Source organism: Microtus oregoni, unplaced genomic scaffold, assembly GCF_018167655.1.
Source record: "Microtus oregoni isolate MIOR12 unplaced genomic scaffold, Mior012 000014F_ref0000157, whole genome shotgun sequence".
Lineage (NCBI taxonomy): Eukaryota > Metazoa > Chordata > Mammalia > Rodentia > Cricetidae > Microtus > Microtus oregoni.
In genome coordinates, this window is record NW_024543073.1 from 15,187,826 (window position 1) to 15,211,604 (window position 23,779).

General features: G+C 42.9%; 1 protein-coding gene across 1 annotated transcript in view; it reads right to left on the reverse strand.

Moving 5' to 3' along the window:
* Positions 1-1,001: 1,001 nt before the first annotated feature.
* LOC121455757 (baculoviral IAP repeat-containing protein 1a-like) overlaps positions 1,002-23,779 on the reverse strand; it is a 34,160-nt gene continuing 11,382 nt past the window's right edge. Inside the window, exons 7-15 of the mRNA XM_041663430.1 lie at positions 19,046-19,145; positions 15,079-15,160; positions 13,246-13,303; positions 10,558-12,669; positions 8,250-8,417; positions 6,767-6,919; positions 6,382-6,468; positions 3,979-4,143; positions 1,002-1,446 (exon numbers count right to left, since the gene is read on the reverse strand). Coding sequence (XP_041519364.1) covers positions 1,082-1,446; positions 3,979-4,143; positions 6,382-6,468; positions 6,767-6,919; positions 8,250-8,417; positions 10,558-12,669; positions 13,246-13,303; positions 15,079-15,160; positions 19,046-19,145 — 3,290 coding nt within the window. The 3' untranslated portion in view covers positions 1,002-1,081. The remainder of the gene's footprint in view (positions 1,447-3,978; positions 4,144-6,381; positions 6,469-6,766; positions 6,920-8,249; positions 8,418-10,557; positions 12,670-13,245; positions 13,304-15,078; positions 15,161-19,045; positions 19,146-23,779) is intronic.

The window sequence follows — 23,779 nt, forward strand, 5'->3', positions numbered from 1 at the left end:
TTGTTGTGGAATAGGACATCTGAGAAGGGATTTTAGTCAAGGAATTACTAGAAATAAGGTCTCCTCTGGGAATGGTAAGATTAGATGGTCTCAACTTTCTGGAATATGTAGGAGATATGGCAAAGGCTGACACTGAAACAAGGAATGTAGGTAAACAAAAGGCAGACAAGGCAACCCTATATCATCAAGAAACTCCTTGGAGGGGCCTCTTGCAGGCCCCCAAGTCAAATGTGGTCCAGTCATTCCCAGTAACTTAAAACTTAAAGTCACTTAAAAATAAAAACTGGTTTTGGAATTGGACAATGACTATCCTTCTCTAAATCCAAGCAAGTTGTTAAAAGGAAAATTCAGAGTTTCTGACTCATGTCAGGAGCCTTGCAGTATGAGACAGAAAGAAGAATGATTTTAGAAAAAATTTTACTTTTCTCTATACCTATTTTGTCTATATTGTATCTTTCATTGAATATATGTCTATATGAATAATGTTTAAGTTTTCCATTATGACCAATATATTTTCCTGCCATAATCTTTGAAGTTTCCAGAAAGAAGATGGGACCCCACAATAACGACTCCACCTGGTTGATATGATATCATGATGCTGATAGTGCTACTATAAGACTGGTTTTGGGCAGCAGCTGCTCAAAATAGTTCCAACTTGATTAGCTTACATGGTGCACTTTCTTACAATGTTCTGGCCAGAACTCTAAATAAGAACTTCAGAAAAGCCCTATTGACTACTCAGAGACCATTTGCAATTATTTTGTATTTTACTACAGGGACTGTAGTTTTCCTGGTAAGGTTCCTAGGTATCTGTTTCCTTCTGCAGCTACATGGTGTCTCTCTGACTCTGCCTTCTTTTCTTCTCTATCTCTGCTTAGAGTTCCCGCCTTGCTCAATTCTGCACTGCAATAGGCTGGAAGCAGCTTCTTTATTAACCATTGATAATAAAACATATTCACAGCATACAGAGGGGAATCCCACATCAGATGATAGTACAGGTGTGTACCACCATACTCAACAAGAGTAAAATGTATTAGGAAATTAGGTATTTAGAACTGCCAGTAGCCTTCAGCTCCATCTGCTACTTCTGGATGACAGGAGAGAAGGGCACTATCCATTTCCAGAGGACAGTCAAGCGTTTGGACTGAGGGTGCCTTTCCTTCACAGCATTAATCACCCTCAGATCCTCTTCATCCAGGAGCCAACTGAGCATCTCCAGCCTGGTGAGGCTGGGCAGTCGGGACACACACTGACTCAGAGCCTTGACAGTGGTAGCCTGAACTTGGATGCGTTCTGGGAGACTCCTGCAGATGTTCAGCACCTGCAAGTTTGGCAGGTTGTCCAGGGTTTGAAAGAAATTTCTGTACCCTTCCTCTGTGATCTTGTGATTCACTGAAAGGTCTAAGTTCTCAAGTTTCTGGAAAGCTCCGCTGGTCGCTCCCTTGGCTGGAAAACAAAATATTCATGAAAACAAAATCCTAAGGACTTCAATAATGGTGACACGTTATTGGTACCATTCCCACACCCACAATGAAAAACGTGGGACATTCTGAACACGATGTCTTAGAGACTGTTCTTAGACAGCACTAAACAGGGTATTTAAGTGGGCTCCTAGAGGTGAAACACGTAGTTCCGAGTTTGCATGGGCTCCCCCGTGTCCTGTCTTCCCGTCATGCGCTCAGCCACCCAAGAGCGCCATATCTAATAAAACAATGGACATTTTGATTTGAACAAATTGGACTTCTTTGTGCTGGCAGAGCTGACTTTTTTGTTATTTTTTCTTAACACTGTGCACCAAGCTTATAGATATAAGTCAAACTAGAACTGTAAGGAAGGTAGACAAGGTAGCAGAGTTTAATTGATTAACTGATTGATTAATTGATTGAATGACTTTTTGTGGTAGTTGGGATTGAACTCAGGACCTCACACAATCTAAATGAGTACTGCTGCGCTGAATCTCCAGTCCACAGCTGGAGACTTAGACACACCCTCTGGGGTCAACTATGACAGAAGGAATGGAAGCTACCTCAGGTGGAGACTTAGACACACCCTCTGGGGTCAACTATGAATGAATGAAGGAATGGAAGCTACCTCAAGGGGAGAATGTCCTTAGCTCCTCCTTTGAGGGTTAATCATGTGGGGGCCAGGAGACCACACTTAGGAGGATAGGTTCACCTTAAGACAACAAGCTTTTCTTCCCAGAATTCCTAGAGCATTGCCTACCAACCAAGCCTCCATTAGGTTTGGTGGGGGTCTCCTAGCTTTCTGAAATCCGTATAAAAAAGGGGCAAAATATCTTTTTCCTAATTATGTCTTTTTCTTTCAGGTGCTGGTCAATCTTAAAGACAGTCCTCAACTAAAGCTCTTACCCACGAGAATCATCAGTGTCTAATGTAAGGGATGGACAACACCTTCTGCACCCAGAATGTGAAGCAACCTCTGTGGAGGGAGAAAATGGACACAACACCAAGGACAGGTTGGCTCCTTTGCTTATTTGTTTGTGCTCAACGTCTCATGGAACCCAGCCTAACCTTGAACCAGGAAATTCTTGAGCCTCCCAAGTGTTGAATCACAAGCATGTGATACATCTAACCAAAAGTGTGGTTTTAATCAATCTATGTGAGGTAACTTGGAAATTCCACCCCTAGAAATAACTAAACATGTACATTGTAAGAGAATGTTCTTAGAAGCATCCACAGAAACCATCGCTAGGAACTACTCAAGTGTCCATTGAATGGACACATAGAGTGCAGACATGGTCAGATAATGGAGTAATGACACACAATGAAATAAACGTCCTCTGGTCACATGTGTTACTATGAATATAAAACATAGACACATTTTCAGACAACACGGACAGTGCCTATGGCATAGGATCCTCTTAACATGAAAAGTCTCGTGGCAAATGAATCTCTGGTGAAAGAAAGCAGTGAAGCGGTCATTTGTTGTTTTTCATTAAATGCAGTGGCTGCCCGTTAATCAATCGCTGCCCTAATCGGCAACTGCAACTCAGAAGCTACTGGCAACTGGTTCAGAAGCACTGGCCACAGCCAGGCAGGGATTCTGTACCCTCAGGCACCATCTCTACCAAGGCCTCTAAAGGAAACTTTATTTAGATGTCTATCCCTCTACAGAACTCGGGATTCAAAGGTTGAGGTAAAATTCTGCACACTCAGAAAGAGTGAATAGCAAGCAACTCACCCAACTCACATTTTCTGGAAAACCAGGCATACTTCTGCTCGGCCCCCACTTAAGAACCCTAGCTACACATGGTTCCTCCCTGCCACTTCCTGTCAGCTAGTGGCTGGCTCAACCTCCTGACCCCAGCTTAATTTTATTTACAAACAAATGCAACATGTAATTGCACTGTTAACAAAAGCAGCACAAAAATTAACACATTTACACAGTTCTAATAATATTCCCCAGCAGTCTATGGAGGAAGTGGAGGGTGCACATGGAAAATGGACACAGATCAGGCGTCTGGGCACTGGGGAAGGTCTGTGGCATCATCTGGTAGACCCTACACTTACTGGATAACAACATTTTCAGCAATGTGAGCAGGAAAATGGATCCAGTTCTACACTCCAGCGTGTTGCACTTTGTTTACATATTATCCATGTTTAATTGCCTAACAGCATCTGCCAGGTGCCTGAAACACCAAGTGTCAGAACACAGATTTACTGGTCCTGTGTGTGTGTGTGAGAGAGACAGAGGCACTGGGTTCAATTCCGAGCACTAGGAAAGTAAACCACAGGTGGATGACTCCTATGCCTCTCTCTAAATAAAAAGGCAGTTGACCTTGCCAGTCCAATCAGGGTGAACCTGAGGCTTGAGGCTGGAGGACACGAGAGGAAACACTGGTTGTGGACATGAGGAAGAGTTTAGAAGACCTTCCCATCTTAGACATTTGCAGCAGACAGCTCCAATGATGCCACTGCTTCCACACAGGGGGAAACCCTTTCCCTGGGGGAAACTCACCGATTTCCATCACACTGTCGTCATCCAAGGTGTGGTGAAAGGCAAGAACTCGGAGACACTGAAGCTGCAGACACTGCCGGACAATCAGTCTGGCCACTTGCTGGATCCCGTCCCCAGTGGGAAGGAGCAGTTCCTCCAGGTTCCTGAGAGAACCCAGAGCCTGGGCTGAGGGAGACACCACAAAGCCATCCTCAGCAGCTGTCCCATCGTGAGCAGCTATGACCTGGACATCTGCAGTCTAGGAGCCCCACCCTCCTGGTCACTTCCTCTCCACGGAAAAGAGAAGGGGTCAGCACACAGCTGTTCCTGCCTCTGTGCAGCTGGCTCCTCCATCCTCCCTAACCTGTCTCTCAGCACAAGTCCAGGCTGTCTCCCCTTTTCTGCTCTCTCTTCTTAACTGCAGCCTCCACTGCAGGTCACTCTCCTAGCTGCACAGCGCCTTCAGCCTGTTCCCCTGCCATCTGCCTCCTGCCATCACTCTGAGGACATCCACCCTCCTCACTAAAGCATGGTCCACTACTCTGACAGCTTCCACCCTTCATCCAATTCCCCTTAGTGTATACTCTGTAGATCACGTGGTCACTGAGTCTCTACTTCTGTGGCCTCACAGAAACTAATTAGAAGACTTTCTGGCATGAAGTAATATTCCAGATTAATCTTTGGCTTTCCCCAACTCTGTGTAGCCCTGGCTAGCCTGGAACTCTCTTTGTAGACCAGGCTGGCCTGAAACTCACAGAGATTCACCTACTATTGCCTCCCAAGTACTGGGATTAAAGGCATTCACCACGACTGCCTGGTTGGTTAATAAATTTATTTCTTTTATTTTTATCTCATGTGCATTGGTGTTTTGCCTGTATGTATACCTCTGTGAGGTGTTGGGTCCCCTGGACCTGGAGATACAGACAGTTGCGAAATGTTATGTGGGTGCTGGGAATTGAACCCCCAGATCCTCTGGAATTTCAGTCAGTGCTCTTAAGTACTCTTAACCACCGAGCTGTCTCTCCAGCCCACGTAAGCTAATGAATTTTAAAAAGGAGGACATACCTTCATGAGATGGGGGTGGCTCTCAGACTGACAGGAATCTGGACACTTGCCTCCTGACTGGTCTGGTGCACCCTGGGGTGTGGCCTTTCCCTGGGATATTCATCCTCCCCCATCCCTTTTCTGTTTATATTCATTTACTTATGTCAGGTTTGTGTTTGGTGGATGGGCATCCACGTGTCACAGAGCATTGTGGGATCAAAGGACAAATTACAGGGGCTGCTTCTCTCCTTCCACCATGTGAGCCCCAGGAATCTAACTTTGGTCCTTGGACTTGACGTGACACATTTACCAGCTGAGCCGTCTGGCCGCCCCACCCTCTTTTTCAATGCTTGTAAATTCTTTCTTCAGTAGTGAGGAGACCTGGCTCTCATACTTCATGTCTGATTGCACAATACTGTGATACACATTAGTCATTCTGGTGCCTGATTCTGTCCATGCTATTTGAACACATTGAATTATGCATCCACTGTCCCCACAACAAAAGACATGCAGGGACACATGAGCATGTACACGTTCAGACATACATACGCACGTTGTCTCCACAGAAACGGAGAGAAAGAAGCAAGAAGACACCCGGGCTCTCCTTATGCACAGTAAAGGCTGAGCAGAGCTGGGAAGCTAGAGCTCTGCTCCCATAGCAACCTTGTCTTTTTAACCTTTTAGAGCGTTTCCCATAAACACTATTTTCAAAATCATTTCTTTCTTCTTTTTTCCCCTTTGCTTTGGTTTTTTGAAACAGGTTTTTTTGATTGGCCTTGGCTTTATTTTAACTTGCTCTGTACCCTATGATGGCCTCAAATTCAGAGATCTTATTGCCTCTTCCTTCAGAGTGGATGAGGGACAGAAGAATTGGCACAGTGCGATCATGACCACATTCTCTCCTAAGAAGCCAGTGAGTCTGAGAACAGTGCATTTAATGAGATCAAGTGTGAGGATGTGTGGGACCTACAGTGATGGCATCTGGGGGTGATACTGGGCATCACCATGGTGTCCTCCTAAGGACCAGCATGGCTGGTACAGCAAACCCTCTGTATCAGCAGATTTCACCAGCCACTGGTTCAATTTTTAAAAATTGTGTCTGTGCCAATGTGTACAGACATTTCTCCCTCATCATTATTCCCAGAACAACAAAGAGTAACACCTGTTTACATAGCATTTACATGGCATTAGCCACTGTAAGCAGTCGAGAGATGGTTTAAAATATATGGAGGATATGTGGGGTCATGGGCAAACATCTTCTAGTGCTAACATCAGCAGAGGTCCTGGACCCAGCTGCCGTGGATGTCAAGGGACACAGCTCACTTTGTCATGGGTTCACTGAAGGAGGATGAGGAGAGAAACACTGTTTTAAAAACTTACCAAATGTTTCTGATGTTTCCTTATCTGGAAATTGTTGACATGTAAGATTTAATATCTTCAGTGAAACAAACTTTGGCAAAATAGTGACTAGGAAAGGGAAATTAAATTTAGTTAGTTCAGATAAATTTCCTGTGACATGGAGGAATACTGTGGAAATAAGAGTATCTCAAAGTGATAAAGGTGATATGATACTCCGATTGAATTACTATCGATGACTAGGCACAGGGAATGTTTACATTGTAGACACAGATCACTTCACTGCTGGGAAAGCCTCACTGAAGTCAGTGCTGTCACGGTTTCTGTGACATCAGTTGCATCTGAACTCTAGAGTATTTAATGACTTTGTACACAGGAGTACCTGAAGTCAACACTGTATCGTTCTTACCAAATGGCATGGTTTCAAAGCGTTGTCCAGAAAATTCAATCTCTCTGAGTTTCTTGCAGGAAGCAAGCACAGTCATGAGAGATTCAAAATCCGAAAAGAAAGTATCTTTCAGACGGAAAACATGAAGATTTGGAGAGTTCTGAATCAGTTTAACTGGAAAAGATGAAGGAGTTTCAGAAATTAGAGAAGGCTACAAATTCATATCCAATCTGGCCTCTCAATCCATATCCCAGCCACACCAATTAAACAGGCAGTGACGCAGTGATCTAGTGCTCAGGCCACGGTGGGCTCAGCTTCTGCAGCTGACTGGAGAGCAGATGACCTGGGCAAGTTCCTGGCCCTCTCTGGATCAGTTTTCTCTTCTCCATATTTCACCTGCAGCATCAGCACCCTGATGTCTCTGTGTTTGCACACTGCCCTGACAGAGCAGGAATTCTTCACAGAGGAATGAAAAAGAGAGGACAACTCTGAAGCACAACTTAAAAAATATGTAAACTTATTTATTTGTCTACGTGTATACGGTATTTGGGGTGTCACCCATGTGCCACAGCACATATGCAAAGTTCAGGGGAAAGTGGGAGAATTGGCTGCTTCCTTCTACAATATGGATCTGTGGGGTTGAGGTCATCAGGCTTGGCAGCAAGCCAATGATCTTTCCAACCTACAAAATATTTTTGTTTGTTTCTTTTGTTTATTTTCAGATAATGTTGTCTCTCTGGAAGACTGTAAATAACTCCATTTATAGAAATAAACTGGCTTTGATGTTGTGATAATCCTCCTGCCTCAGCCTCCCAAATTCTGGGGCTACAGGCATGAACTACCATGCCTCACTCTGGTCCCATTTTTACATTTCTTTAGCACTCAGTGTTCAGGGTTTTTCAAATTAAGGATCTGATGGTGCCTGAGTCACTTGCTAAATGCCTTGACCTAGAAAGAGGCTGCACAGCTGTCCACCAACAGGAGGCTGGGATAGAGGGAAATGGAGAAAAGTTCCAGGTGTCTCCATGTCAGATTTCCTTCTCGATCAGCAGGCAGATCTGCAATTCCACTAAAACAACAGCAAAAGAAAAGAACCCCACAAACTGTCACGGAGAGGAAGTGTGTTGGGAGTTTAAAGCTCAGGCCGTGGACTCAAATCTTCTCCTTTGAGGAAGCATTTTCTCAGCTGGACAAACCTGAACAGTCGCTGACCTCAATTTCCCAGTTGAAAACCAGCAACAATCATTGGGGGGGATGAAGGGTGAGTTAGCATTTGTGAAGAGCTCAGAAGAGTCACAGACATGTCAAGATCTTGAGGTTACAAATGATTGTCTGCCCTCTTCAAGAGGAAGAGCGCTGTCCCTACACCTTCCCCAGGACATGGTTCATGCTATATGGCCCACAGATGTTTTAGCTACTGATGATTTAATGATTCTAACAATTATTAGCTAAGTAGCTTTTCCAACTGAAACACGACCTTGGGAGATCCAGGCACCATCCTTACCCAGTTTGGAGATATCAGACTCTGTGGAAGTTTCGATGCATAACTTCTCCATGTGGTGGAGGCTTGGGAAATCTCCAGGGATGACTGAAAGTACATCTGGTTTGCCAGTTAGTCTCACAGAGAGTTCTTTCAGGTTTGGGAACTTGTCCAAGTTACTGAAGAGTTGATCTGAAAAGCAGCACGCAGTTCCCGTCACTCAAGAGTCCCAAGTGGAAGTTCTCAATTGTGCTTTGATTTTTAGATCATTTCATAAGAAAACTTCTCAGAGATTTTAACATTAAGAAGCACATCCATGAAGATCCTGAATCTGCTGGTCATATATAGGGGAATGCCTGTGCTGTTCTCTAGACTAACAAAATAAATATCAGGGCTCCCCAGCCAAGAGTGTGGGACCAAACTGGTTTTCCACATGCAAAAAAAAAAAAAAACAAAAAAAAAACAAAAAAAAAAAAACAATTGGAGTTCAACATATATAAAAATATAACTCAGAACCAGTGATGAAACCAGAGACCTTGAACCAGACTCTTAGCAATGAACATTTGCAAGTAAAGCTGATTGGACAAAAGGATATAATGGTGACACCATGACTCCCAATGCCACCAGGACAAATGAAGAAGTACTGGAGAGGTGGGAAAGATGGAGGTGCGAAGAGGTTTTTTTGGTGTAGTTTTGTTTTTTTCTTTTGGTCTTTTGTTTTTCTCTGTGGTTCTTTTGTTCTGGTTTGGTTTGTGTTACAGAATATTTATTTAACTATGTAAAGTTGTATTGCTAATTTACCTTGCCTACCTAAGGCACCTGATTGGTCTAGTAAAAAGCTCAATGACTAATAGAGAAGGAGGTGGTTTACGTAGAATTTCCAGGCAGGGAGAGTAAGTAGGAGGAGGAATTTCAGTTTGAGGAAGAAACAAAGGGAGAAAACTGGGAGACACAAGGGGTCAGCCAGTCAGACACAGAGGAAACAGAAAAGTAAAACATACAGAATGAAAGAAAGGTTAAAGCCCCAGGTAAATTGTAGATGAATAGAAACAGGTTAAATCAAGTTACAAGACCTAGTGGGACAAGTCTAAGCTAAGTCTGAGCATTCATAATTAATAAGTCTCTGTGTCATTATTTGGGAGCTGGTTGGTGGCCCCCCAAAATTCTAACTACAGGTTTGTTTTGGAGGCAGGCAAATGGTAGGACTGGGAGGTAAGCAAGTTGAGGTGCATATTGTGAAATTCCCAAACATCCAATAGAGAACTTATGCTTAAAAGAAAGGAAAAAAGAGGATGATAGAGAGCAAAGCATACTAGAGCATATAGCAGGCTGCTGATGATCAAAGCTTTGTGACTAACGACTACAAAATTTACAAATCAAATATTTACAGTGGTATAAAAACTTGGAAATGAACTGAAGGAGAGATAAGTCAAGTCCAGGAGCTGAAAAGACGGCTCAGCAATCAAGAGCTCTTGTTTTGCAGAGGACCCCAGTGAGGTTCCTAGCACCCACATTAGGCAGCACACAACAGCCTGTAACCAAAGCTCCAAGGATCTGCCATTCTCTTCTGGCCTCTGAGGTATCCACATACATGCACATGAACACATACACACACAAAAAAATAATGATAAAATAAAATCAATATATAAAAAAATCATTATAAAGTCTATTAAAAAGATCAAACATTGCTTAGAGCAGTGGTTCTCGACCTTCCTAATGCTGCAACCCTTTAAATCAGTTCCTCATGCTGTGCTGACTTCCAACCATAAAATTATTTTCATTGCTACTTCCTAACTGTAATTTTGCTGCTGTTATGGACCGTAATGCAAAGGTCTGAGATGTCTGATGATCTTAGGCGACCGATCCTTGTGAAAGGGTCGTTCCACTTCTCTGAGGAATCGTTTGGCACACAGTTTATCCCTGCTGCCATCTTAGAAGAAGACATAAATATTTACTTGTATAAAAAATCCTCTGCAGAGCTAAATCCCCTCCTCCTTCAGGCAGCCAGGGTGCAGACGATTCTACATTATTGTCTTACCCACAGACCATCATTTACCGATAACAAGCAATCCAAACTTATTGACAACCTTGGGAGAGGAATGATGACGAGAGGGATGGTAATGTTTTCCTAGTTTTGTCTGAGTGACTTCAAGCCCATCCTGTGATTCAGGACCTTTCACTGATTTATACACTGCCCCGAACAGTGAAAGTGATCAGATCTCTTCTCTCAAGACACGTTTATGACCTTGTGCCTGAGAAGCTTCATTCATCTAAAACTCACAACGAGAAAACACAGTGCCAGCCAGAATGGGTATGTGACACTCAGGGTTACCTGGTAACTGGTTTGTTCCTGAGACCTCAAGAGACTGCAGGGCAGGCAGGGTAAGAAGCAGCTCCTGTTCTGTTGCGCTGAGCTCCAGTCCACACATGGAGCACTTGGTGACAGAGGACTTCTGCAGCTCCAGAGCAGGGCGGATGCTTTCAAGAAAGCCATTGCTGTGGTTCAAAAGGAGTTCGATATTCTGTGATGCTGAGAAGACTTCCATTAGGAACTGGAGCAGTGCTTGGTCTGCGGGATCCATGTTGGCCACTGCAACTTCCAGCCTAGGGATCTTGTACTGCTTGGGTGACAGTTTCCAATAGCCAGCACTGATGTTGGGTGGATGCAGAGGTTGGCTGTTCATGAAATTCCTCACATTATCTTCATTTTCAGCTAAATTTTTCTCCCATTCCTTCATATGTTCAAAGGCAGGAGCGTAGTCCTCATCTACTGTTGGTGGCTGTAACGTTTCCAAACATTTTTCCATGAGTGAGTAACCTAGTCTGCGTGGCATTTTCTTTCCATGTATGAAGACTTTTACACTCCTCAAGAGTAGCAGGCTCTCTGGGTTGTCCTCAAAGTACTGGAAATTCAAGACATTCAAAGCCAGTGTTCTCCCTCGAAGGAACTGCAAAATAATTGGAGAACATGCAGCGACAGTGTTGCTTTCATAGGCGATGTTTAGAGCAACGCTCAATAGATGTTCTGAGATGATTGAGGAAAAAGCTTCAGGAGATACCTGCCACATTTCTTTAATTAACTTCATCATCTGAGGAGTTTTTTGGTGGAGCTTCCCATAATCCTCATCTTCAGACATGTTCTCCAGAGACTCTTTATTATCCACCAACTGAAGCAAGTGAGACACAACCATTGGCGCTGCCTTTGATGAAGGGTGGCTGGAGACATACTTCAAAAAATTGTTGTAGACACCCATAGCCTTCAAGGGTGAGTTAATCTGTCTCAAATAGTCAAGTCCCAGATCTTGGTCTTCCTTTCTTTCTGAACTCAGGAGTTCAGTCAGCCTCATGGCAGCAAGAAATTCTTGGAACAAAGGACTTAGGAACCGATAGACTGGGCTCAGTCTCTGGGCTGTGAATTTACTCATCAGGTAGGTGGTCAGATCTTCATCTTCATCGACTCCTGCTTCTGTGAGGTCCTCACTACTGAACTCAATGCAAGATGAGAAAAGCCCTCTCAAGGCCAGCTGACCACACGAGGACACAGTGGCCTTGAGAGGCTCAGGCGTAGCCTTGTGCTGTAAGGAAAGGTATTTCATATAGAACTTGAAAACTGCCACATCGTGTAAGGACTGGTCAGAAGGATTTTTAAACCAGTCAGTACAGACTGCTGCCACGAAGAGGGGGGTTTTGTGAATTCCCTGCAAATCTTCATTCCTCCCTAAGTATAACATAAACTTTTCCACACGGGTTATATCATATGAGAAGACCTTCCGTAGTACAGAGACAGTATTATATAAGGGAAACTCTTGGATCTCTAGGATTGTGTCTAGGTATGGGCGGATGGCCCTGGCCCTGTTTGTATGGACAGCGATCAATAGGCAGGTTCGTGACAAGTAGTTTTTTGTAATCAGTGTTTGTATGGCTTGGGGCAGTGAGTCCATCCCATGGTAGTCATCCAACAGGAACAGCACCCGGTGCCTTAGCTGCTGGATGCTGCTGCTCAGGCACACATCACTAACGTATCCTCCTGCCTCTAGGAGTTGGGCACTGATGATGTCGGCCAGCCCCTGGTCTGGTCTGGTGGACCTCAGGGAGATGTAGAAGACCAGCTGGAACCTGTTCAGCAGGGGACAGCATCCTGATGCCCAGAGGAAAGCTGTTTTCTTCAGGAAGGTTGTCTTCCCACTGCTGGTCTCCCCCTCCACACACATGACAGAGCTGAGGTTGGTGAAGACCTCAGGAAGCATCATGGCCTCTTGCACTGGCCTGCTGATGTGCTTTGAGACGATGGACAGATCACACCCAAGCAAGTGGTCAGTGCCTAGGCTGGAACACACCTCTGGCAAATCCATGTGGCGGAAAGTGGCTTTGGTGTAGGCTCCTCTCAGCTGCTCACTCAGACTCTTTGCCTCTTGAAACCACTGGGCTTCCCTGTGAGCCAGGTCTGTGGAGAGAAGGGAGGAACCACTGGATGGACATTCACTTCCATGGGCTTCACTTGGAGCATCATCTGTGGAGGGAAGAAGGGAGACCCTGTAGGAGATGCAGTCAAATCCCTCGATCCTAAAGCTGTGGTGTCTGTTACATTGTTCTGCCTGTTTGCTAGGGACAGATTAGGACTTTCCTCCAATGTCCATGATCTCCCTTTAGATCCTCTCAGACCTTTTTATAGCATCAGAATACGAGGCCATGTGTCCAAGTGTTCTATTTGACCTGGGGACTTAGACATAATGTGTGCTTATCAAGAATACTCTGCCATTGCAACTTATTATTTAAGATCTCAGGAAACCGGCTTGCTGCACAAAGCCTTTAACGCTGCCTGGTTGGGACCTGACACAAGGACTGTGTCATTAGTCCTTAATTCTCAAGATGTCACAGGAATGCTGACACGGTCTCCTCCACAGTACTCTCCGTGTCTGTTCTTTCCTCTCTAGAGCTCCCTGGACATTCACAAATACACTTTCCTTTTAAATCCCTAGGTACAAACACACACAATCCCGTCCTGCTTTCCAGTGCTCACCGGCTATGGTGGAGTGAACTGCCGCTGGGTCCCCATGATTGCTTTCCCCTGTGCTGTCCTTTGAACGAGAATCTGTTATTAAATCAAAACTGGGTCTTAAATCAAGATTGGATATTATGTTATCACTGATAACATAATCAATATTATCTACCACATTGATAATACAATCAATCAAAACCCAACATCTTCTAAACACAGCCTACACTCGGTGCTGACTGAAGGAAGAGTGCTCCAGATATGAAAGAGTTAATCTCACACGTCTGCAAGAGTGTGTTCCTAGATGGTGCATGCATGGGATATACATCTTCTCTATGGGTGAGTGCTATGGGGGTAATCCAAATTGTAGCGTCTAGAACAAGAATGGTCCTGCAAAAACATTAAGTATTGCCTGTATCCTTTGTCATTAGCAACTACATGTTTTATATCAATGCTGGGAAGAAGAAAGGTTATCTCTCTCTCTCTCTCTCTCTCTCTCTCACACACACACACACACACACACACATACACACACACACATACTTTTGTGGGGTTCTGTTTTGTATTTAGAGAGTCTCATGTGGTATAGGCGGTTCTGGAATTCCATATGTTGCCAAGGTAGCACTGAACTCTTCATCCTCCTTCCTCAGTTTCCCAAACCTGGTATCATAATCATGTGCCTCCCACACCCCAGGCTTCATTGTCATTTTTCTTTTTTCTTTTTTGAAACTCCAAACATGTCTCTCCATTCCCAGTTTTGTTCAGTGATGAAGATTGCGTGTGTGTGTGTGTGTGTGTGTGTGTGTGTGTGTGTGTGTGTGTTGGGGAACATCTAACAACTGAGCTACATCCCCTGCACTTTTAGTTCCATTTTCAAATTTCCAAATATAAGATATTTATTAAGTGAACCTGAAATCGCTCTGCTGTTTTGTTTTCCTCTACTCTTCTTCTGTTATTTTGTTGGTGTTTGTTTTGTTTTTTGAGGTGGTGTCTTATACTGTTGTCCAGGCTAATGTTGAATGCCTGACAATTCTCCTGCCTCAGATCCCAGATTGCTGTCTTACAGACATGCACCACCATGCCCAGCTTTGTTCTCTCTCTGTGGGATGAGAAACCGCGTACTCATTACGACAATGTGAGGTGGTTTGTGTCAGCAAAGAACTGACAGTATCAGAGAAACATCTGGGTCAGACCATTGTCTGACTTCATGATTTTGCTGAGCATTTGAATGTGTTAAAGAAACATGTCTGGAGACCAGGGATATAGCTCACACACAGATTCCGTGCCTAGCTCACACAATACCTTGGGTTTGATCTCTTGAATTGCAGAAAAGAACAAAAGTTAAATAGGAATGATGGCATACAATTGTAATTCCAGCATTTGGAAGGTTGAGGCAGGAGGATCATAAATTCATAGCCAGTCTGGGATTTAAACACAGTAAGTTCAAAGTCAGCTTAGGCTACACAGTAAGAAACTGTCCCTAACAAAACTGCAAACAAACAAAATAAAACTTGCCTTGCGAATCCCCAAAGAAGTTAAGAAGCCAAACCTACTGCCCTCCAGTGATCACAGAGCGGGGCAGTTAGTCTGGATGTTAACAGAAGTAAGAATTTCTAAAAGAATTTCAAAACAGACTTCTCATAGGAGAAGGGGTTGGCTGTGTGTTTCACAAAGCTAGTTAGTGTGTCCCTTGTCCACCCGAAGTTCCCGTGTGCATTTATCACTTGCTAGTGCTTATTAAATAGCTGTAGAATTTATTTAATTATGATACATTTACAATTGCCAATTGCTCATCAAAACAGTGTTCAATCACGGCATCATACTCTGCCGAGTAAGAGAAGGGGCGGGGTCTATTACCATGGATTCCGGAAGTGCACAGTGGCTCTGAAGGGCTGGACTCATTTCTGCAGAGGACTTCATGTTTTGGAGAAAGACACAGCTAAACAGAGGAGATAAAAGTAATAAAATCGTTCCATGCAAGTAAGCATTTGTGTTGGGTTTTTAAGAAACGTGAAGATCCGTGGCCAAGAATGAAGCAGAAAGCTAACATTCTCAGTAATTCTGTCATTGTTGGGTCATATGAGACATTCACACTGTTGCTTTTAATAACATGCTGAAAGTGGTTTGTAAAGTAATGGTATGGATAGTCAGGGAAAGTGTTGTGATGGGTACACAGTTAATGCTTGACCATGAAACCAGGTAAAGTGAGCTTGAAAAATAAAAAAAAACCAGTAACCCAGCACTGTGGGAGTAGAGGCATGAGGATCACTGGGGCTTGCTGGATGCTAGCTAGCTCAGGTTCAGTGAGAGAGCCTGTCTCAGGGGAACAAGATGGGGCTTAAAGAAGAGGAAGCTTGCAGAGGGTGATGGCGCACACGTTTAAATCCAGTACTCCAGAGGCAGAGACAAGCAGATCTCTGAGCTTAAGACCAGCCTGGTCTACAGAGTGAGTTCCAGGACAGTCAGGGCTACACAGAGAACCCTGCCTCAAAAAAAAAATAGGGGTTGGGGTGTTCCATGTCTCCCTTTGCTCCCTATGTAGTATGCACAGCTCATATACTTGTACATACACAGCCAAACCTAGTGGCAATACAGGGATTAATAGAAATGGGTTAATGTAAGATATAAGAGCTAGCTAGGAATATACCTAAGCCATTGGCCCCAAAGCTAGAGTGTAAAAACTAAAAAAGGCCAGTGAAAGAAATACAGTTTGACGCTTAAACCAGAGCTAACTCTATCCCAGACTATCTGAACACAAAACCAAGTAATGTCTGAGTAGGAAAACCAACCAATCCCTGAGCAGGAAACCACCAGTCCCTGAAAACAAAATCTAGCACCTGACCCTGAACCCTGAACTAGTCAAAGAAATACATCTGAAACCTGAGCCAATAGAAAAACCACTTTAGCCCTAAACCCGGAACCAAAGAAACACACCCTGACTCTAAAACTGGAGTCAAAGAAACACACCTCAGCTCTAGAACCAGAGTTACTGAGAGAAATATGTCTTATCCTTGAAAAGGCTAAAAAAGGCCAGCGAAAGAAACACGGTTTGGCCCTGAAACCAGAAGCAACTCTGCCCCTGCCAAACTAAACCAACCGATCCCTGATCAGGAAAACTAATGAACCCCTGAGCAGAAAAATCTTCTCCCTGGGAAAACTCCATCCTAAGAAGCCCTGTATACACCCCTCTGCAAGTTCTTTTGTGGGTTGTCCTTTCCTACCCTGGCAGAAGCATCCACCCTCCTGGACTCCTCCTTCCCCAATAAATCCCTTAAAAGAGTTTGGGTGAAGATCTTTTGCTGGTGCAGAGCAGAAGAACCTTTGCTGAGATGCTCCCTTAGGGAGCTGAGCAGAAAAAGAAGAACTTTGCTGAGACCGTCCCTTGGGTGGGGGAGGGGGCTGAGCAAAAAAAAAAAAAGGAAGAACCTTTGCCAAGATGTTCCCTTAGTGAGGCTGAGAAGAGAGAAAAAGCAAAGCAAAACAAACAAACAAAAACCCATAAGAAACAGTTGCATCTGCTGGGAAACTCCCTTTAGAGTGGATAACTTTTTTGCCAGAGGAAGAGGAGATTTTACATTTCTCCAGTGGGTTCCCTATAGCAGAGCAAAGCAGACGTAACATCTTGGGCCAGAACAGAGCAGAACAGAACAGAAGAAATGGATCGTTCTGTTCTGATGTTCCCTACGGGGAACAGAGTAGAGCTCCGCTGTACTGGCTTTCTCGTGGAGAGGAGCAGGATTGCTACCCCCTGCAGGGAGACCACGCCCCGCCACACTCCAGCTCCAGGTATAGTCTGACTTCATGACAAGCCAGGTACCTTTCCCTCCAGAGCTGTCCCTTCACAGTCCGGGTATAGCCTGACTTTCCAATGAATCAGGATACCTCTCCCTCCATATATCTCCCTACAACACTTGAAAAAAACAAAACTCTCTTGATAGTCTAGAGCAAGTTCTAAATACAACTAGATTGCCTCTCAATTTACCATCACAGGGATTAAAAAGAAGGTCCCTATGTTCCCAACAATTTAGTACATTCTACATCAAAAGAAAAAAGAAAAAAAGTGGGGTCTGGAAAAATGGCTCAGTGCAAGAACATTTGCTGCTCATGCAGAGGACCAGGTTTGGTTCCCAACACCCATATCAGATAGATCACAACCTCCAGCAACTCTAATTCTAGGGGATCCAATGCCTTCTTTGACCTCTGTGCATGTAAGTAGTGCACAGATATACATGCAGGCAAAACATCCATGCACATAAAAGCAAATATTTTAAAAATAAGTAAAAGAAAAAGGGAAATGATTTGAGGAGCTTCTAGTTTCAAAATTAGATGGAAATATTCCATCTATTTATTTTTTTAAGTTGAGGATAGGTCTTGTTACATAGCCCTGGGTTGGTCCCAAACATGTGATTTTAGAAGGAAGCAGACTATGGGGAGCAGGAGGGAGATAAGAGGGTAATTGGAGAATGATGGTGAACAGGATTGTAATGCACTGTATGGATATGTAAAAGTCAAAATGTATGTGTATGAAAATGCCCTTATATATAATTAACATATGCTAACAAAATATTTAAAATTATTTTTAAAAATTTTGGATATTATTCCTATTCAATTTAAAGGCTAAATAATTGGTTTAAAACTTTACATTTAAGTTGGGCAGGTGGTAGTGCACTCCTTTTATCCCAGCACTTAGGAGGCAGAGACAGGCAGATCTCTGTGAGTATGAGGTCAGCCTGATATGGAGTGAGTTCCAGGACCGCTAGGGCTACACAAAGAAACCCTGTTTCAAAAAACTTAAACTAAAAAAAAACTTTACATTTAAAAGTTAAATAATTAGACTTAAATATTTCTAATGCAAAGACAATTTAGTGCAATTTCAGGTTTGCATTCAATGCACACAGGACACAACTGTGGAACTGAACAAAGGCTGCAGAGACATAACACTCTTACAGATTTTCATGCCTTCAAAATGATACCATAGCAAAAGATTTTTATTTCTCATTTACAAGTGCTAGCTTTTAAAAATAGATTGATTTTACACAATTCATAATTTAATAAAATATTTAATATAATTTAATATAAAACAAAGCTATTTTTTCTTCCTTCATCTTTCTGAGCCTAGGATTCCAAGTGTCTGCCTCTGTGTGCAGAAATACTCACTTTTCAGTCTGTATATATTGATATTTATCTCTGAAAAGTCCAATTACTTAGTGAAAACAACAAATTTTGTTTTGCAACTGAACATTTCCAGAGTCTTTTTATGTGTGGGAAAAAAATAAAAATAAACTTGAAGATTGACAGAAAAGAGGACAAGAGCATCTCAATAGGAAAGGGATTGCCTAGTGTGCCCAAATCATTGGTTCCATCCCCAACACTGGGAAAAAAAACTTGGAAAATCCTAGACAATAGCAATAGAAAACCCCAAAGGATTATAGAAGGAGAAGAATAGGAAAACTAGTTTGATAAAAACAACCAGAAAAGTGGGGGAGTTGTCAGACATGATGGTACCACCCTTTAGTGCCAGCACTTGGGAAGCAGAGGCAGGAGGATCATGGGTTCCATTCCTACTATGCTAGATAGCATTTCTACAATAGTCTGGACTACATAGAGAGATCCTGTCTTTAGAAGTGTGTATATGAATGCAACCAAAACCGATATCTAACTACGATGAGAAAAAAGGTATTCTGGAAGGGTGTCATGGGAGGAAAGAGATGAAGATCTGAGCATGAATCCTTTACAACAGGAACCAGAGGAGTGTCCAGAGACTATCCACAGGAAAATTATAGACAAGAGGGAATTCAAAGTCAGTAGAATTCATCTTACTCACTTGGGAAAAAACTTGGTGTGCTCTTCTAATGGGTCGTCACCTTCTTCCCATTTACACATACACCCTTCACAGGAAAAACACCGGACAGTGTCTTTTTTGCCTAGAACAAGGGAATATGGTCAGTTCAACAGCACATACACCTGTCAACTCTCAAGCACATAGCTTTAGATTTCTCTAGTAAAATCCCAATTGCATCTCCAATTGGATTGTGTGGCAAAGTCATGCACAGGTCACCCGGGGCAAAGCTCACACAGGACTTTGGTCCTTTAATGGGTGGTGGTCAGCAACAGTCACTGAATGTTCCTGAGTATAATGTGCTTTGATGAACACCCTCTCCCAAATCAGCCATCCTGAAAGATTTGCCATCAGAATCTGAAACAGAAGCTCCAAGAGAGCCAAGATTTCTGTCTGATTTGGACACCAGTGACTTTCACAGACATTGGCAATCAATAAGTATTTGTTTAATGAATTAGTCAGAAAGAATATACTTGTAGCTGGGGGCAAGTAGAAGAACAAATATAAAAGCCTCTATACAAGCTAGATTATGAAGAATCACTTGTCTCTTCTCACATTATTGGGCTGTGTGATAAAGCTTTTGTACACTGAAAAGATTTGTCACTCATATTGGTTTAATTAAACATTGATTGGTCAGTAGCCAGGCAGGAAGTATAAGTATGGCAACCACACTAAGAGAATTCTGGGAAGAGGAAAGGCAGAGATGCAGTCACCAGTAAGACACAGGAAATAAGATGAGAATGCTTTACTGAGAAAAGGTACCAAGCCACATGATTAAACATAAATAAGAATTATGGGTTAATTTAAGAAGTAAGAGGTAGTTAGTAACAAGCCTGAGTAATAGACCAAACTATATATATATATATATATATATATATATTATATAATAATATATATTATTATTATTATTATTAATATAAGCCTGTGTATGTTTCTTTGGGACTGAAAGGTTATGGAACAGGCAGGACAAAAACTTTCATCTAAAGCCGGGCGGTGGTGGCACACGCCTTTAATCCCGGCACTCGGGAGGCAGAGGCAGGCTGATCTCTGTGAGTTCGAGGCCAGCCTGGTCTACAAGAGCTAGTGCCAGGACAGGCTCCAAAGCTACAGAGAAACCCTGTCTCGAAAAACCAAACCAAACCAAACCAAACCAAACCAAACCAAACCAAAAAAGCTTTCATCTACAAATGGTACCCAATGTGGGGTGAGAATTACCCCATAAATTACCACATAAAGCCAGAGAAAGCTTAACAAAAAGAATTCTAGACAGACAAGAACAGAGTCAAGTACAGCTTCTTGGTAACCATTTTTTCTCTAGTAGGCTCCGTTTGCTACAGGCAATCAGAAGTGTGGCTCCTTTAAGAGAGGCTTCCTGACTCAGCTTTAGTAGCAAACACCTTGCAGATCTTTTAAGAGGTCCTGCCACTAAACAATTCAATGGTGTTGATGAGCTGGCAGCATGCTTCTTGGTGGTATCAGGGACCTACAGAGCTGTGGCAATAAACATGGCTCCTTCCAGTACCTCCATTATGAAGCTAGACTCTCAGAAATCTAAGAAATAGGGTAGAACCTAAAGAAGAAAAAATAGCTATCCAAAAATAATCACCAAACAAAGTAAAATCTGACTGATGACACCACTTAAATTTGTTAAGTCTCACTACCTGAACATACATACCTCCTTACTTCTCAATATAAGGGCAGTCCCCACTCAAAAATCATAGCTGGCTTTGGAGTTGGACTGTGATTCTCTCCTTCTCTAAATCCAAGCCTGTTGTTAAAAGAAAAACTCACTTTCTGTCTCATATTAGGAGAGACACCTGGTGTGAGACAGAAGAAAAAAAATCTAGGGACTAAAGTTATCAAAACTCTGCTTTTACAAATTCTCCTTCTTCCCATACCTATTTTTGTCTTTGTGGTACCTTTCTTTGAATACATGTCTCTCAAAATTCAAACTTTCCATTTTTGATATGAATAATGTTTAAGTTTTCCACAGTGGACAATAAATTTACCTACAATAATCTCTGAAGTCTCCAGGAAAAAGATGGGGCTCTACAATAACGATGCCACCTGGTTCACATAATGTCATTCAGCTGATAGCGCTGAAAGACCCCCACTCACTAAGCAGCAGTAACGCCATTTTGCAAGGCTTAAACTTTGGAGCAACATAAGTAAAATTAGAGCAGGGAAGTTCGACTTGAGAACAAGGGCGGAGAGGCCAGGCAGTCAGCCATCTGGCCCCAAGCGATAAGGAGCCAACTAGAAACAGGGAAAGTAGAAGGCCCTCTGGACACCCCCTCCCAGAACCCAAAGCTGGCCTGCTCTCATAAGAACATCCCGTTTGCTTAGGGAAACAGGATGCCTATAGTTAGTGAAAGACCCCCACCTAGCAGCATTAAGTTAGCAGCAGCCATAACAAGGTTTGAATTCTTTTAGCAATATGACTAAAAGCTAGGATATGGGAATTCAATTTAGAGATAAGGGCGTTGGCCAACTTAGGGGCAGGGGCGTTGAGCCAGGCAAGATATCTATGGTCAACCATCTGGACTGCCAGCAGGGGACTTGGGGTCCAGAGGAAGAGTTTGAGCCTTAGATGGGCCAAGTCAGCATGCATGTCTGATTTCTTGGAAACCATAGAACTGCACCCGAGCCTTATTTGAATTGCCCAATCAGAACCCTGTAACTATGCGTCTCGCTTCTGTACCCGCGCTTCTGCCTCCCCACCTTATAAAAATTCACTGCCCCAACCTGACGGCGCGCTTGTCTCCCGAGAGACTAAGTCGCCCCAGGTACCTGTGTACTGAATAAAGCCTCTTGCTATTTGCATCCGAAGAGTGGTCTCGCTGTTCCTTGGGAGGGTCTCCTCAGCCTGAAAGACTGCCCACCACTGGGGTCTTTCAGCGCCACTTAAAGATCAGCTTTGGACTAAAAACTGCTCAGAATAATTTTGAGGTGGCTAGTTGAGCTGATCCAGCCTCACAGACTACTCTAGCCAGGATGAGACAAGCCCTCCACTTTCCCATTACACATAGACTGAACCAAAAAATGATACAACTATCTCTCCCAGGACTTGACAATTAACCCCAATTTTTCTTTTCAGGATCTGCTAAAGATGTCATCACCCCCAGGCAGCAGGAAGAAAATTTAAGAATACTATGCCCACATTCCCAAGAGGTGGGGTAGAAGTTTTTTGCTCATTCAATAAATTATGGATATTTGTCATTGTTTAGGGTGGTTGGTTATAAGTTATTATTGGTAATGATCAGGAAAAAAGCTAAACAAAGAAAATTATATTCAAGGTCCTTTTTTTTGACAAGATAAAAAGAGGATATATGTGGGAGCCCACTTGTGACTCAGTTTCCATCTAGAGTCATTTGTGACTTCAAAGTTATTTGAGTTCAAGCTTTCTTGCTCTGCCTGCTCCAGTATCCTCGAGAGCTGTGAGAAAACTCTGATTAAACCCATGGGAAAGAATATTTTGCCAATGAGAGAAGAAGACACTATCTAGTAGAAAGAATACTGCTGATGCCAAACCTTAGGGCACATCCAGATAAAAGAAACTACTTGCTCAAGGACAGGAATGGTCTGTGGTTAGATGCTGACTGGCTGTGCTCTGCTGTGTTCTGTTTTTGGATATAAGCAGGCTCTGAAATAAACTCAGGGTTGTCCAGAGTAAACTGGAAGTCCCCCGAATCCATCCTAGGTTTTCTCTCTCAGTTTCTCTCAATCTTTAGCCTCAGCACCCCCTTCCAGGAGCCCTGGCTGACTTTCTTGGAGCAGGCTTTGACAGATGTAGATAGGATAGGATAAAAGGATAGATTATGGAGACTACTCAGAAAAAAAAGGGAGGATATAGATATGATAAAATAAAAAGGTAGATTATTGAATCTATTTTTAAAAACCTACTGCTTGTTTTAAATATTTTACATTAGATTGAAGTTTTGTATATTATATACAAATTTTGTATATTGATGCATTTGAGATTAATTTTGTTAAAACATACTGTACTTATGTTTCTAATCTTGTTAAACCTTTTGTACCTAGACAGTTCATCAACAATGTAAGGCAAATTTTTACTCTTTGAAAGTTATTATTATCAATTCTTTCAGATAATAAGGAAATGTAGGTTAGTAATGAATTACCTAATATAACCGAACTTGTAGTCACATTAGGAATGTTTTCAAGGTCAAACAAAGTTATATTTTAGATAGACAGGTCATCTTCAAACACTTCAGAGATCTGCAGAATATGGCACTTAAGATGTTTTAATAAAATAGGCTTTTTTTTATGACAATGAGTCATGTCTTCTTCTGGCAACACCAATCTACTTCAGAGAAGATAATGGGCATTGAAGAAACTCCACATGGAGCTTACTTTCTTTGTGGTAAAAGTCAACCACTGGGCAAGACCATTGCCAGCATGACATCCGTGCTACTCGAGGAAGACAGGCAAGGAGAGACGAAGGGTTAAGAAAGACCATGTGGGGAAGATCAGCTGTGCCAGTGGAATATGGCTGTTAGCTGAAGCAGTGGAGAGGCCACAAGTTCAGAGGCTGAGCTACAGAAAACTGAAGGTCCATGGGCTCCCAAAGAGATCCATGACAAATGTCGAAGCACAGAGAGAGATACAAGAGCAGGATTAGAGAATATGGTGATGCAAACACTGACTAAGGTGGCAGAGATGCTCAGCACTAGGGTACTTGCTGCTCTTGCAGAGGAGATG